General features: G+C 42.8%; 1 protein-coding gene across 1 annotated transcript; it reads right to left on the reverse strand.

Moving 5' to 3' along the window:
* Positions 1-11,694: 11,694 nt before the first annotated feature.
* Positions 11,695-15,273, reverse strand: LOC109900833 (E3 ubiquitin-protein ligase rnf146-like). Its single transcript, XM_020496676.2, has 3 exons — positions 14,895-15,273; positions 14,407-14,469; positions 11,695-14,120 (listed from the first exon to the last, which is right to left on the reverse strand). The coding sequence occupies exon 3, from the start codon at positions 14,117-14,119 to the stop codon at positions 12,983-12,985; it is 1,137 nt and encodes a 378-aa protein (XP_020352265.1). The 5' UTR covers position 14,120; positions 14,407-14,469; positions 14,895-15,273; the 3' UTR covers positions 11,695-12,982.
* Between the last annotated feature and the right edge of the window lie 2,329 nt (positions 15,274-17,602).

Here is a 17,602-nt window from a genome sequence, read left to right on the forward strand (position 1 = left end):
GGTAGAGTGCAGTATAACTGCAGTTCAACTGCAGTTATCCTGCAATTACTGCGTCGAAAATATGATAGTTGACTGCAGTTACTGCACTTTAACTGCAGTTTCAAAACTGAAATCTTCTGTTGTAATGGCCCTGATAAATAAAACATTTCAGCAGGCAAGAAAGTAGCCTTGCCGAAATCCCCCCCCGCCCTTCTATTCCCATGTAAGAAGTTTTAGGTTGTAGTTATTATAGGAATTATAGTTATATTTCTCTCTATACCATTTGTATTTCATATACCTTTGACTATTGGATGTTCTTATTGGCACTTTAGTATTGCCACTGTAACAGTATAGCTTCCGTCCCTCTCCTCGCCCCTACCTGGGCTCGAACAAGGAACACATCGACAACAGCCACCCTCGAAGCATCGTTACCCATCGCTCCACAAAAGCCGGGGCCCTTGCAGAGCAAGGAGAACAACTACTTCAAGGTCTCAGAGCGAGTGACGTTTGAAACGCTATTAGCGCGCACCCCCCTAACTAGCTAGCCATTTCACATCGGTTACACCAGCCTAATCTCGGGAGTTGATAGGCTTGAAGTCATAAACAGCTCAAGGCTTGAAGCATTGTGAAGAGCTGCAGACAAACGCACAAAAGTGCTGTTTGAATGAATGCTTACGAGCCTGCTGCTGCCTACCACCGCTCAGTCAGACTGCTCTATCTAATCATAGACTTAATTATAACATAATAACTCACAGAAATACGAGCCTTAGGTCATAAATATGGTCGAATCCGGAAACTATCATCTCGAAAACAAAACATTTATTCTTTCAGGGAAATACGGAACCGTTCCGTATTTTATCTAACGGGTGGCATCCATAAGTCTAAATATTCCTGTTACATTGCACAACCTTCAATGTTATGTCATAATTACGTAAAATTCTGGCAAATTAGTTCGCAAGGAGCCAGGCGGCCCAAACTGTTTCAGAGACCCTGACTCTGCGTGCAATGAACGCAAGAGAAGTGACACAATTTCACCTGGTTAATATTGCCTGCTAACCTGGATTTCTTTTCGCAAAATATGCAGGTTTAAAAATATATACTTCTGTGTATTGATTTTAAGAAAGGCATTGATGTTTATGATTAGGTACAGTCGTGCAACGATTGTGTTTTTTTCGCAAACGCGCTTTTGTTAAATCATCCCCCGTTTGGCGAAGTTGGCTGTCTTTGTTTGGAAGAAGTAGTCTTCACACAGTTCGCAACGAGCCAGGCGGCCCAAACTGCTGCATATACACTGACTCTGTTGCAAGAGAAGTGACACCATTTTTCCAAGTTAAAAGAAATTCATGTTAGCAGGCAATATTAACCAAATATGCAGGTTTAAAAATATATACTTGTGTATTGATTTTAAGGTTATGGTTAGGTGCCACCGCATCGCTGATATGCAATGCAGGACACGCTAGATAAAATAGTAATATCATCAACCATGTGTAGTTAACTAGTGATTATGATTGATTAATTGATTGATTGTTTTTTATAAGATAAGTTTAATGCTAGCTAGCAACTTACCTTGGCTTCTTACTGCATTCGCGTAACAGGCAGTCTCCTCATGGAGTGCAATGTAAAGCAGGTGGTTAGAGCATTGGACTAGTTAACCGTAAGGTTGCAAGATTGAATCCCCGAGCTGACAAGGTAAAAATCTGTCATTTTGCCCCTGAACAAGGCAGTTAACCCACCGTTCCTATGCCGTAATTGTAAATAAGAATTTGTTCTTAACTGACTTACCTAGATAAATAAAGGTGTAAAAAAAAATCGGCCAAAATACCGATTTACGATTGGTATGAAAACTTGAAATCGGCCCTAATTAATCGGCCATTCCGATTCATCAGTCGACCTCTACATGGGAGAGACGACAAATATTGGCAAAGAGATTTATTTGTAGACTAATACACTTGAAACAAATAGCCAAACTGAAAACTGCAGACACTACTAGTGCCTTCCCCGCGATCAAACCAACATTAACAATTTAATGAAATGCAACCTAACGTGCTCAGAAATCACAACTAGCAAGTCGCAGCAATGAAGAATTCAGTGGGTGCGCGTTCAAGCGAAGGGGGGGGGGGGGGGGGTTCTGCCAGGGGGGGAGCTTTTTGGCACGACACCGGTACCTCAGAGCTCCCCAGGTCACCCCCCTCTCGCTCTCACTTTTTATTCTGGCACCTCCCGATTTACGAACTAAGCACTGAGGACAAGACATTTATGAGCATAGGATGGTGATCATAGCTGCGGAGTGACATAGTGTATGATAGTTATTCATGTCTGGAGTGGCACCGTTTGTACAGTGTGATGCCTATGGAGAGGTATTAATGGTGTGAAGCCGATGATGGTTACAGTAGAATGAGGTCATGCTGGCTCCAGTTGGGGCGAGACTACAGACACCTCTGTGAATCTGACTGCATCCATGTCTGTCCTACCACTGGAAATAGGCTACCAACAACCACACACACACATGCACATACACACAAGTGCACACACACATGTACGAATGGATGCACACACACATACACAAACGTACAAAACCAGACTCTTACCTAATAGAAATGTGTTTTTAATAGATGGAGTAGATAAATCGACTAGAATAGAATGGATTAGTTCAAACATGTATTAATGTATCAACACGTCATAACTCACATCATAAGTAGCATACAGCCCCTCGGCATTAAACAAGAAATAACAACCCCATCCCGAACAAAAACAAGGTCACAAATAATAATTGACAGACAAACAATTGTGCCCTCTGAACTCCTGGGTGGGAGACAGACAGACGGGAGCGATCCAACTATTCATGGAGGATTGAGTGTTGTATCCTGGTTTATTTTGTGCAGAGAGAGGGGGGATATTACAGGGTGTAGACTAGACAGGTCATTGGAGAGTTATGTGCACATACATAACTGTTGTCTCGCCTCTGTCTGTGTATATATATATATTCTACCGTTCAAAAGTTTGGGGTCACTTAGAAATGACCTTGTTTTTGAAAGAAAATGTCATTTTTTGTCCATTAAAATAACATCAAATTGATCAGAAACACAGTGTTGTCACGACCTCCGCCGGAATCAGTCCCTCTCGTTGTTCGGGTATTGTTTGCCGGGTTCATTATTAACCCATTATTTACGAGTGACCGGTATTTCACACACCTTTAGTATTTGCTTTATACTGGTGCTGTTCATGGAATAAATGAGCTTGTACACATCTCTGCTCTCCTGCACCTGATTCCATGCACCAGTTACCCACAGCCTGACAAGTGTAGACATTGTTAATGTTGTAAATGACTATTGTAGCTGGAAATGGCGGATTTATTTATGGAATATCTACATAGGCGTACAGAGGCCCATTATCAGCAACCATCACTCCTGTGTTCCAATGGCACGTTACGTTAGCAAATGTAGTGGTCTGGGTGTAGCTGGTGCAGAGGAGTCAGGCGCAGGACAGCAGAGATGAGTAACACAAGTAACGTTACTCAAATATTCCAATAACATGTCGTAATACCGAGCCCACAATAAAGGACCGAACATACATAAAACAATCACGCACAAAAACCATGGGGAAACAGAGGGTTAAATAATGAACACGTAATTGGGGAATTGAAACCAGGTGTGTAAAACAAAGACAAAACAAATAGAAAATGAAAAGTGGATCGGCAATGGCTAGATGGCCAGTGACATCGACCGCCGAACGCTGCCCGAACACGGCGGAAGTCGTGACAGCTAATCCAAGTTAATCATTTTAAAAGGCTAATTGATCATTAGAGAACCCTTTTGCAATTATGTTAGCACAGCTGAAAACTGTTGTTCTGATTAAAGAAGCAATAAAACTGGCCTTCTATAGACTAGTTGAGTATCTGGAGCATCAGCATTTGTGTGTTCGATTACAGGCTCAAAATGTCCAGAAACAAAGTACTTTCATCTGAATCTCATCAGCCTATTCTTGTTCTGAGAAATGAAGGCTGCGAGAAATTGCCAAGAAACTGAAGATCTTGTACAACGCTGTGTAAAGAAGGCCAGTTTTATTAGCTTCTTTAATCAGCACAACAATTTTCAGCTGTGCTAACATAATTGCAAAAGGGTTTTCTAATGAGTTTATTTAAAATAATAAACTTGGATTAGCTAACACAACGTGTCATTGGAACACAGGAGTGATGGTTGCTGATCATGGGTTTCCAGCTACAACAGTCATTTACAACATTAACAATGTCTACATTGTATTTCTGATCAATTTGATGTTATTTGAATGGACAAAAAATTTGCTTTTCTTTCAAAATCAAAGATATTTCTAGGTGACCCCAAACTTTTGAACGGTAGTGGGTGTATTTATATATATATTTATTTTCCCCCCTTTATTTAACCAGGCAAGTCAGTTAAGAACACATTCTTATTTTCAATTACGGACTAGGAACAGTGGGTTAACTGCCTGTTCAGGGGCAGAACAACATATTTTTACCGTGTCAGCTCGGGGATTCGTTTGCATTCGTTCTCTCTAACCACTAGGCTACCTGCCACCCCAAAATATACGGACAGAGGGGAGACAACAGTTATGTATGTGCACATAACTCTCCAATGACCTGTCTAGTCTACACCCTGTAATATCCCCCTTCTCTCTGCACAAAATAAACCAGGATACAACACTCAATCCTCCATGAATAGTTGGATCGCTCCCGTCTGTCTGTCTCCCACCCAGGAGTTCAGAGGGCACAATTGTTTGTCTGTCAATTATTATTTGTGACCTTGTTTTTGTTCGGGATGGGGTTGTTATTTCTTGTTTAATGCCGAGGGGCTGTATGCTACTTATGATGTGAGTTATGACGTGTTGATACATTAATACATGTTTGAACTAATCCATTCTATTCTAGTCGATTTATCTACTCCATCTATTAAAAACACATTTCCATTAGGTAAGAGTCTGGTTTTGTACATTTGTGTACGTGTGTGTGCATCCATTAGTACATGTGTGTGTGCACGTGTGTGTATGTGCATGTGTGTGTGTGGTTGTTGGTAGCCTATTTCCAGTGGTAGGACAGACATGGATGCAGTCAGATTCACAGAGGTGTCTGTAGTCTCGCCCCAACTGGAGCCAGCATGACCTCATTCTACTGTAACCATCATCGGCTTCACACCATTAATACCTCTCCATAGGCATCACACTGTACAAACGGTGCCACTCCAGACATGAATAACTATCATACACTATGTCACTCCGCAGCTATGATCACCATCCTATGCTCATAAATGTCTTGTCCTCAGTGCTGAATTTGTAAATCGTGAGGTGTCAGGATAAAAGGTGAGCGCGAGAGGGGGGTGACCTGGGGAGCTCTGAGGTTCCCGGGAAATCATCTTGCATGCATATAATCACATTTGCGTGGTGGTCTAGACTAGAGCAGTAGAAAAGAGGCACTTTGCTAAATGTATTTTGTAAACTAGGGTCCGGGAAAAATTGGGCCTTTTATAAAGCATTTCATGCAATTCTATGTCATTTTTACATGTTTCAGGGCTATGTCTGGTCTTGTGTACATACAACCCCAAAATGAACTCTCTCACCCAGGACTCTTTCATCATCCCTCTCTCCTTTCATCCTCCCTCCCTCTTTTTCCATCCCTTCCTCTCCCCCACCCATTGATCTCTCTTGCTTTCTTATTATATCCTGCTCTTGCTCTACCTCTACTCTCCACCCCTCCCTCTCTTCTCCCTGTCTCTCATCACTGTCTTTCTCACTCTCTCATCTTACTGTCTCCTTCTCTCACCCCATTCCCCTCCAGCCACCTCCCTCTTTCTGTCTCTCCATCATCGCTCTCTCTTCACCTCTCTCTGTACTCCAGCATTTTGGATTTGAGATCAAATGTTTAATACAGAATATCACCTTTTAGGGTATTTTTTATACACATCTGTTTTACCATTTAGAAATGAAATCACTTTCGGATTATGTTTTGCACAATAGGGACTGAATGGTGAAAAATGTATTGTCAATTTTATTGTAAATAAGAATAGAAGATGTTTCTGAACATTCATGTGGATGCTACTATGATTATGGATAATCATGAATGAATCGTGAATAAGAGTGAGAAAGTTACAGAAGAACAAAGATTTATACTCCCCCAAAAATATTACCTTCCACCATTACCAAAAACAGGGGAGGTGAACATTTTTGGGGGGAGAGGGGTATGATCCTATTGGGCAAAATATAATCTGAAGCACAACCAAAACAAACTGCAAATGCATCCAATAAGTTTGCAGGGTCACATGCTTGATGTAGTCATCGCGTGATAGGGATATGGGACCAAATGCTCAACTTTCTACTACACCATAAGTGAAGTTGTCCAAATACTTATGAAAAAAAACATACTCAAATCGGGGGACTAGATACATAAAGTGCTTTCATTTCAAAATGGTAAAAAGATACAGTTGAAGTCGTAAATTTACATACACTTTAGCCAAATACATTTAAACTCATTTTTCACAATTCCTAACATTTAATCCTAGTAAACATTCCCTGTTTTAGGTCAGTTAGGATAACCACTTTATTTTAAGAATGTGAAATGTCAGAATAATAGTAGAGAGAATGATTTATTTCAGCTTGTATTTCTTTCATCAAATTCCCAGTGGGTCAGAAGTGTACATACACTCAATTAGTATTTGGTAGCATTGCCTTTACATTGTTTAACTTGGGTCAAATTTTTTGGGTAGCCTTCCACAAGATTCCCACAATAAGTTGGGTGAATTTTGTCCCATTCCTCCTGACAGAGCTGGTGTAACTGAGTCAGGTTTGTAGGCCTCCTTGCTCGCACACACTTTTTCAGTTCTGCCCACACATTTTCTATGGGATTGAGGCCAGGGCTTTGTGATGGCCACTCCAATACCTTGGCTTTGTTGTCCTTAAGCCATTTTGACACAACTTTGGAAGTATGCTAGGGGTCATTGTCCATTCGGAAGACCAATTTGCGACAAGCTTAACTTCCTGACTAATGTCTTGAGATGTTGCATCAATATATCCACATAATTTTCCTACCTCATGATGCCATCTATTTTGTGAAGTGCACCAGTCCCTCTTGCAGCAGAGCACCCCCACAACATGATGCTGCCACCCCCGTGCTTCACGGTTGGGATGGTGGTCTTTGGCTTGCAAGCCTCCCCCTTTTTTCCTCCAAGCATAACGACGGTCCTTATGGCAAAACAGTTATATTATTGTTTCATCAGACCAGAGGACATTTGTCCAAAAACTACGATCTTTGTCCCCATATGCAGTTGCAAACCGTAGTCTGTCGTTTTTATGGCAGTTTTGGAGCAGTGGCTTCTTCCTTGCTGAGCGGCCTTTCAGGTTATGTCGACATAGGACTCGTTTTACTGTGGATATAGATACTTTTGTACCTGTTTCCTCCAGCATCTTCACAAGGTCCTTTGCTGTTGTTCTGGGATTAATTAGCACTTTTCGCACCAAAGTACGTTCATCTCTAGGAGACAGAAGGTGTCTCCTTCCTGAGCGGTATGACAGCTGCGTGGTCCCATGGTGTTTATACTTGCGTACTATTATTGGTACAGATGAACGTGGTACCTTCAGGCGTTTGGAAATTGCTCCCAAGGATGAACCAGACTTGTGGAGGTCTACAATTGTTTTTCTGAGGTCTTGGCTGATTTCTTTTGATTTCCCATGATGTCAAGCAAAGAGGCACTGAGTTTGAAGGTAGGCCTTGAAATACATCCACAGGTACACCTCCAATTGACTCAAATGATGTCAATTACCTATCAGAAGCTTCTAACGCCATGACATCATTTTCTGGAATTTTCCAAGCTGTTTAAAGGCACAGTCAACTTAGTGTATGTAAACTTCTGACCCACTGGAATTGTGATACAGTGAATTATAAGTGAAATAATCTGTCTGTAAACAATTGTTGGAAAACTTACTTGTGTCATTCATAAAGTAGATGTCCTAATGACTTGCCAAAACTATAGTTTGTTAAGAAGGCATTTGTGGAGTGATTGAAAATGAGTTTTAATGACTCCATCCTAAGTGTATGTAAACTTCGGACTTCAACTGTATGTATGAAAATGCCCTCAAATAAAAGGTGACATTCTGTACTGTTGCCTCATGATACGTTTGATCTCTCATCTAAATAAGTATCATACATGACATATCCCACACCATGGAATTACAGTCTGTGTGCTTCAGAACCAAGCTCCTGTATCTTATGACCAATGCATGTTGTGTGTGACTGTGCTATCACATCTTTGAGAAACATTCATACAGAATTGTACCAACTCAAAGAGAAAACATGACATAACCCATTTCTATTTGCATTGGGCCAACATACCGTGGCTGGAAACGCATTCGTTAACATTTAGAAATCCATATAACTATAAACAGGATGTCTTAGAACACATACAGTACGTCATGGTGTTCAATGTATGCAGGTATACTGGTGAATTATTGCCTAATGACATATACACTGACTGTACAAAACATTAGGAACACCTGCTCTTTCCATGACATAGACCGATTATTATTATTTTTTATTTTTTCATTTTACCTTTATTTAACCTTTATTTAACCAGGCAAGGCTGTTAAGAACACATTCTTATTTTCAATGACGGCCTGGGAACAGTGGGTTAACTGCCTGTTCAGTGGCAGAACGACAGATTTGTACCTTGTCAGCTCGAGGGTTTGAACTCGCAACCTTCCGGTTACTAGTCCAACGCTCTAACCACTAGGCTACGCTGCCGCCCCACCTTGTAGAGTCAACATGGGCCAGCATTCCTGTGGAATGCTTTTAACACCTTGTAGAGTCAACATGGGCCAGCATTCCTGTGGAATGCTTTTAACACCTTGTATCAGGGGAATCCAGGTGAAAGCTATGATCCATTATTGATGTCACTTGTTGAATACACTTCAATCAGTGTAGATGGAAGGGAGGAGACAGGTTAAAGAAGGATTTTTATGATTTGAGACAATTGAGAAATTGATTGTGTATGTGTGCCATTCCGACGGGGAATGGGCAAGACAACATATTTAAGTGCCTTTAAACGGATTACGGTAGTAGGTGCCCGGCACACCGGTTTGGGTGTGTTAAGAACTGCAACACTGCTGGGGTTGTTTTTTTTTCACGCTCAACAGTTTGCCGTGTGTATCAAGAATGGTCCACCACCCAATGGACATCCAGCCAACTTTACACAACTGTGGAGTCAACATGGGCCAGCATTCCTGTGGAATGCTTTTAACACCTTGTAGAGTCAACATGGGCCAGCATTCCTGTGGAATGCTTTTAACACCTTGTAGAGTCAACATGTGCCAGCATTCCTGTGGAATGCTTTTAACACCTTGTAGAGTCAACATGGGCCAGCATTCCTGTGGAATGCTTTTAACACCTTGTAGAGTCAACATGGGCCAGCATTCCTGTGGAATGCTTTTAACACCTTGTAGAGTCAACATGGGCCAGCATTCCTGTGGAATGTTTTTAACACCTTGTAGAGTCAACATGGGCCAGCATTCCTGTGGAATGCTTTTAACACCTTGCAGAGTCAACATGGGTCAGCATTCCTGTGGAATGCTTTTAACACCTTGTAGAGTCCATGCCCCAACGAATGTTCCTAATGTTTTGTACACTCAGTGTAATTCCTGTTGCTGGAGGCGCCTCTCATTAAGCTTCCGGCAGACCGAGAGACACCACTGAGTCACGAGCAGCGATAGGACCAAACAGACTGTAGCCACGGAAAGGCCCACCGACATCACCACAGACACTGGCATCTGGTTGATGTCTTTGAGCAGGGCAAAGCTGCTGAGATGACTGCAGGAACACACTGTGTGGGTGGAGTTAGAAACCACTGAGGCACAGCCTCGCCACTTTTTCTTCTTAGGAATATGTGTGACATCTATCTCGTTTGAATTGAGTATGCACATAGCTACTGACAGATTTAAGAAGTTTTACATTGCAATCTCTGCTTGCTCACTTCTCCTTCGACCAATAAACACAGGCGTGCTAGTGCCAGTAAACCGGGCTTCAGGTGTGTGACGGTAAGAATGACCGGTTGGCGCAGCCTTGTTGTGTTGGGGTTGCTAACGGATACAGTAACCGCTCTGTAGCCAAGTTTTTAATTGTTTTTATATCCATTGGCCAAAGTCTGAAGGCATTTGTAACTGAGTAGAGTAACAAAGGCATTGCTTGGGCAGGTGTCTCCATTGCGGTTTCCTAGGTGGTGTCGAGTTGGGTGTTCTGATTGGTCAGGCTGACCAGCCCACTGGGTGGAGTCCGGTTCCCCCTGACAACAAGCTCCACCTCTGTGTGCTTTCCGTTTGAGTTATATTAGGTTTTATTTTCATCTTTCATCTTCATCCTGATCCTGGTTATGGTGTTTCTCAGCTGAGGACTTACTTCTAAAATCACTTCTCCAGTCAACCGCTCCCCTTTTGCTCCAGACTTATTCAGCAACAACCAGTTCTGTTGACAAAAAGACTGCCAAAGCCTGGCAGAGCCTGTCCATGTGCAGCCTGCTGTGGTCGATACAGCTCACAATTCAGCTCTGTACACCCAGCATGTTTGTTGTCATAATTACTGAATCCAGGGGGGGGGCACTGGTGCTGGTAGGTGCTCTCCAGATTCTGACAGGTTCCCCTCTTTCTGCAGAACAACTTGTCTGTCTTACACTCGTCCAGTTCCATATATCGTTCTGATGCACTCTTCTTTGCTATGAACCCAGGTTGACACTCACAGCAGTAGCCACCATTGGTGTTGAGGCAAGCCAAATAGGCCCTACAGATGGTCGGCTTGTCCACACACTCATCGATATCCACACACCGAGTGTGGTCCTTGCCGTAGTAAATTTATCCACTGGGACATTGACACGATTCGCAGCTGAACAGATGTCCTGCAAACTGTCCGGCTGCTAAATCATTCTGTATGGCCAGGAGCAGGAGGAATAGAGTAACTCCCATGCTTCAATTCAGACCCAGACAAGTAGTGAGTCTCTGTCATGCAAAGGATTCAGCTTCCTACTTTATGAAAAGAGAAGTCATTGAGTTTGTCCCATGCCTCCTACTAACCAAAGGTTAACCATCTTTGTCCACCGCTTTTTCTCAACAACTTCTCAACAACAACAACAACTCTCTTGGCTTGTTTTGCACTAGAAATGTGTTTCAATGGCTGCAAATAGGCAGAAAATGATATTGGTGGCTTGGTGCATTTGGTTTCAAGATGGGGGTCTACAGTATAATCATGGCCAGTCTTACAGTGACCGCTTACAACGACATTGTGCCATCTTGTGTTGTTGCCATAGGTCTCCCTTCATGTAGTAGGGTGATATCTCTCTAGTCGTGATGTGATTTGTTTCCATTGTCTGCCTGCTGATGTATCTGTGTTGTTGCTAGTGTAACTGTCTTCAGTCTGTGTTGTCCGTCCTTTTACTTTTAGTTTTTAATCCCCGCCCCCTGGCCCACCGGAGGCCTTTTGCCTCATGCCAGGTAGTCATTGTAAATAAGAGTTTGTTGTTTAATTGACCTGCCTGGTCAAATAAAGGTACACGAGACCTTGTGGGTCTAGTCACGAGTCACAATGCTGATCCACGATGCAAACTGATCATACAGTATCACCTAAAGCCATAACGTATAAGTACTAGCTATCCCTTTCGAATAAATTGTTATATTACGGTTAAATTAACCACAAGATCAAACTCATGACTTCAATTAAGGTCAAATAATAAACAAACACTTTATTGTTTTGATAAAACATCACAGTTAAACAAGACCACACATGGAAGTTAAATCATATTAATTAAAAGTCAAAAATACTTTTAAAAACATGGAAATAAACAATTGACAGAAGAGTATCAAAATAATAGGTTCAAAGTTCAGACAACTCAAACACTCATGATCAGGTGTGTGTACAATGCATCTTCCATCCAGTTTTCATAGTATCTTCAGCATATTTTCTCAACATCTTTGTTTGTTTCATCTTTCATGAGGAAGTCCTTCGTAAAAAATCTCCAATCACTTCTTCCTACTTCTACCTGTCTTTGTAGGTCACCGTTTCTATTTAGGAATATGTGTGACATGCATCACATTTGAATTGAGTGTGCGCATAGCTACTGACAGATTAAAGAAGCTTTCATTCTCAATCTCTGCTTGCTCATTTCCATGCTCCAACCCTGATGTATAGAACCTCTGTGCATATTTGTGATCTTGTTGTAATTTCAAATACCTTCCATTCAGTAACTACAAGTGTTTTCACTTGTTTTTCACTTGAAATTTGTTTCAATGGCTGCAAACAGGCAAGAAAGACACAGTATGTCTTCCTATTGGTGGCTTGGTGAATTCTGTGTCAAGATGGGAATCTATGGGGTGGGTTTGCAGAACTGGTGTGGCCAAGCTTACAGCGACCTCTTGTGGATCGTAATAAAATACCAAACAAAAGGTGCTATTTAAGGTACTTAATTGTTACCCAGAAATAATTTGATATCGAGATAAAATCAGCTTCATTGGACATTTAAGAAACATTTTTATATTAATCTGGAATATGACTTCAATACACACACTGACTCACATACGCTCAATGGAGATGTTAGAACAATCATTACAGTAAACAGCCATGTACCGACAAAACAAGATTTTTGCCTCCTGTTAGAGATGGGATGCTACATTTAAAAGGTTAAGTCATCTCCAAACCTCAAACCTCAGTTCACAATTTCTCTGTAGATAGACTATTAGGACTGACCATGCCTTTTGGTACTAACACAGGCTCAAATGGTTAGTGGCAGAGAGTGGAACAGTATGGGCTATTTTATTACGTGTGCTATTTTGCATAATCTTACTGGCTGACGTATTATAAATTATGGATTAGCCTATGTTGCTGTATATGTAATGCAAATGGCTGATCTGGTGTCTTCCACTGGGTTACTCAATACCACCATGGGCATGGAGTGAATTTGTTTTTTTGCTGAGCCAGTTGAGTGCAGAGACAGTGGTCCAGTTGTGGTCACACCTCAGTGACAGTGCATTGACCGTCAGGGCTGCGTGAGCGCACACTGAGGCCTCCGCTGGAGGACCCACCTCCAGGTGGCAGTCTGTCAGGCTGGACCTCTCTGAGCCGGCGCTGTAGGAGTCTATGTCTGGGCCTCCGTCGAGACCCAACTTCCCGTCCCCCCCTCTCCCTATCCCACCCCCGCCCTACTTCATCACCACCACCATCCTCATCCTCACTGCTACCAGATGCTGACTCGTACACCTGGCTTATTCTTGAAGCTACCTCTTCATTCTCCTCTTCCTCCCCCTCTGGTTGGCTGATGAGGAGCTGGGACAGAGAGTCTTCAAGGGAGATGGAGACTGAGGTGGCAGGGTGGGCACCCAGGACTGTGGGGGGTCTGACTGGAGGAGCCGGGATGACAACCCCTAAGCCCCCCGCCTGCGACCGTCCAGTCACATCCTCCCCATCAGCAGAGCTTGGCCGTTCCACTGTTGCCGCTGTGACCGGAACAGCTGCCACGGCAACAACTGGCGGGGTGGGGTCAGGGTCCAGTCTGAGTCCGGCCACGCCCTTTTTGGGAATGTCTACCACATCACGCTTCATGCGTCGGCGGCGACCGTGCTCGTTGCGGCGGTACTGCACCATGTTCTCCAGGTCAGCCACGTACAGGAAGCCAGCAATCAGCATTTCAGCGCTCTTCCTGCCCTTGGCGAAAGCGTCCTCCAGCTCACGGCTGGTCCTCTCATCATACTGCCACCAGCCGTTCCTCCCCTCGTAGTACCATGCATGGTCTCCGCCAGCGCTCCCTGGCCCGGTTCCTCCTCGTCCTCCTGCGGCTGCTGCCTTCAGCTCCTCTGGGGACAGCAGAGTGGGATGCTCCAGGAAGTCCTCAGGTACTTCCTGTCGGCAAAGAGCGCAGCGCTTGCTGTGCCAGGAGGCTCCTTTGACGCACAGGAAACAGAAAACGTGGCGGCAGGGCAGGCGAACCGGGTGGACACAGGTCTGGAGGCAGATTGCACATTCCGGCACGGGGTTTGCCGAGGGGGTAGGTGAGCTGGGGGAGTCACCAGTGAAGGCGTCCCCTCCGTCTTCTACCTTTGAGGAGGACACAGAGTCCACTGAGTGGTCCACCTCACCACAGCTCGCCATGCTGAGGGGAGACACAGCAAGTTAGGCAAATTCTGAGACAGACAAACAAACCTGCAGTCTAATTTTACTCTATTATCAAAATATGGATATTCAAGATTGAAGTTTCATAGGATTAGCAATAATCTTCTCACCCTGGAGACTCAAATCACAAAGCTGTCATGAGATATTAAATTAGCAATAGGCCTAAATATCTCAATTTGAATTTCAGATGATTTAGCTGGCTAGAATCTTTTATATCACAATCTTATTTCTAAAATTGCTATGATGGATTAGGGTTATCTCCTTACTGTTTCAAGTGCAGTTACTGGGATGACATCAGGATCAAATCTGTATTCTCTCAAAGTTCCTCTCTATGGAAAAATATAGTTGAAAAGATTATATTGTCTCTGCATTCTTTCCCAGAGAGATTGTAACACTGGTAACTCGCCTCTCACTGTTTGTTTTGAGCAACAAAAACAAAGCCTGACAAAGTTAGCTAGCTAGCCAACAAGACTAACTAGACAGTATTTCACTATAACGTTATTAGCCATCTTGCTAATCTAAAGAGAACATATGTGCATTATAGAATTAATAGGAAAACTGTCCATACAAAATATATGTAGTTACTAAACCGACAGTATTACTAAATCATAGTATGATTTTGTCGTCATGAAACTAGCTAGCTATTTCTTGTAACGTTAACGTTAGCTTGCTAGCTTCGGAGGCCCAGTTGTCAAAAGTGACAGACACACCCCTTGACAGTCTTCTCACTTGGGGGAATTTCATCCATACTCACCTGTCAAAAATACTGTTTGCACTTCGCTCAGTGACGTAGCTATTTAGACAGTTCGCAAAATAGATGCTACCAAAACAAAGCAAAATAGAAGCGTTCCTCCTCTTTCAGAGAAGAAAAGGCGAAGCGAGAGGTTTTACTCTGAGCAAAATCTGTCAAGAAAATAAGCCCATGAAGTGAGACATTTTTGTGTAGACACCAATGAGAGGGTGTCGAATTTGGTCAACAAAAATGTAATTGTTAATTTGCTTCGTGAGGCTTATTTGATTGAATATAAGTTTCGTAATGGTTATGCTGTTATGAAAGCACTGATATAAGTAGACGCATGTGACATTTTGCCAACTTAAAAAAACACGACTTTATATCCGAGTTGTGCCTATTGTCATAGAGATGGATAGAGGACATGGACATACCCGTTTTAGCAAGGACATTGCGATTGCGGGCTTCCGCCATTTTAAAGTAGTCAACTGGGTGGGAATTCTTATGAGATGGGAGCAAGCAGCCAATGAAGAGGACAATTGACTACTTTAAAATGGGCATGGCTTCACTGCCCATGCTGTCACAGACGCGAAGGTACGGATACAAAAATGAGTCCTGTATCTATCTCTAATGGCCTGTTGTTCACACTCATTGGCTAGAATGGTCCCACCTGATGTCACCTCCCACCTGTCTTCCATCTTTGAGGACATGTATTCCCACTGTTAGAGCGGTCACTCGAATATCTTGTCAATATAATTGACAATATTTTCCCATAGGTACTATATACAGCATAGAGCTCGCCAGTTTGTAATGCTAAAACCGGAAATACGTTACCGCTAGTTCGTTCAGAATGGGGAAAGAATTGGGTTTTGGGATAAACGCCGAATATAAGGTCTGAGATAAACACAGGCTTATATGTTTTGTTCTATGAGAGAATAGAAATCAGTTAACATTACCTTTATGATTTATGAAGACTTTGTTTTTGAAATTACATAAATGCTTCAAAATTCACAAAAACGGACGTTATCTGATGAAGATGATCTAATAGAACAACATTGATCAAATCTCCTGTATACCACCAGACCTTATTTTTAGTCTTTATCCACAATCCCTACAAAAACACGATTCATTTCTGCATAGACTTTGTCCAATGAACCATGGTAGAGTTAGTTCCCACAAAAATACGCCATTACTATTTATCGCGACTGGCGAAGGGAGGTCATATCCACTTTTGAAAATGTTTACAAGCTATAGAAATCTTTGGAAAAGGCTTGCCACATAAAAACAAAGTTAGTTGGTTCATTTTTTAATTCAGTCATTTGTGAAAACAATATAATTGACATTAACATCTTCTACACAAACAAAACAATGTGGGACCATACAAAAGATTTGAATCATCAAACGGCATCATTAGGTTCAATTTGACTTTATATATCGAGAAATGCTACACTTGTAGAACAAGTAGGCTAGCCACTGTCATGATGATGATAGAAACAAAAAAATAATCTGAAAAGACAGTTTGCTTTCTGAACACTGCTTAATTCAGTCCATAACAATTTACTAACTGTTTCCTGAAATGGATGGTTGATGTAACATGTTGAAATAAACCCACAATGTTGGATGCCCATTATTATACAGCATATGATAGAGGAATAAACTGCTGCACACCGTCTTGACTACAGGCAGGACAGAGTTTGAGTTCTGGCCCCATCATTAAGGTCTCTCTCTCAACCCAGTCAATCCAGTCCTCCATCCAAATGCTATATCGATCCAACCATCCATTAGGCCCGCAGTCAGTGTTCCAATTAATCCCAAAGGTGTTCGATGGGGTTGAGGTCAGGGCTGTATGCAGGCCAGTCAAGTTCTTCCACAACAATCTTGAAAAAACATTTCTGTATGTGTAACAGTATAACTTTAGACCGTCCCCTCGCCCAAACCCAGGCGCGAACCAGGGACCCTCTGCACACATCAACAACAGTCACCCTCGAAGCATCGTTACCCATCGCTCCACAAAAGCCACGGCCCTTGCAGAGCAAGGGGAACCACTACTTCAAGGTCTCAGAGCAAGTGAAGTCACCGATTGAAACGCTATTTAGCGCGCACCACTAACTAAGCTAGCCTTTTCACATCCGTTACATATGGACCTCACTTAGTGCACAGGGGCATTGTCACACTGAAACAGGAAATGGCCTTCCCCATACTATTGCCACAAATTTGGATGCACAGAATCATCTAGAATGTCATTGTATGCTGTAGAGTAATATTTCCCTCCACTGGAACTAAGGTTCCTAGCCCAAACCATAAAACAGCCCCAGAACATTATTCATACTCCACCAAACTTTACACTTGGCACTATGCATTGGGGCAGGTTGCGTTCTCCTGGCCAAACCCTGATTAGTCCGTCGGACTGCCAGATGATGAAGCATGATTCATCACCCCAGAGAACGCGTTTCCACTGCTCCAGAGCCAAATGGCGGCAAGCTTTACACCACTCCAGCTGACGCTTGGCATTGTGGTGATCTTAGGTTTGTGTGTGGCTGCTCGGCCATGGAAACCAATTTCATGAAGCTCCCGACGAACAGTTCTTGTGCTGACTTTGCTTCCATTGGCAGTTTGGAACTCTGTAGTGAGTGTTGCAGCCGAGGACAGATTATTTTTTACACTCTTCTGCATTCTGTCATCCCGTTCTGTGAGCTTGTGTGGCCTACCACTTCGCAGCTGAGCCGTTGTTC

Source organism: Oncorhynchus kisutch, linkage group LG12, assembly GCF_002021735.2.
Source record: "Oncorhynchus kisutch isolate 150728-3 linkage group LG12, Okis_V2, whole genome shotgun sequence".
In the NCBI taxonomy this organism is placed as follows: domain Eukaryota; kingdom Metazoa; phylum Chordata; class Actinopteri; order Salmoniformes; family Salmonidae; genus Oncorhynchus; species Oncorhynchus kisutch.

Bases quoted from the DNA above. Each gene is read 5' to 3' on its own strand.
- LOC109900833 (XM_020496676.2), bottom strand. From the start codon at position 14,119: ATGGCGAGCTGTGGTGAGGTGGACCACTCAGTGGACTCTGTGTCCTCC.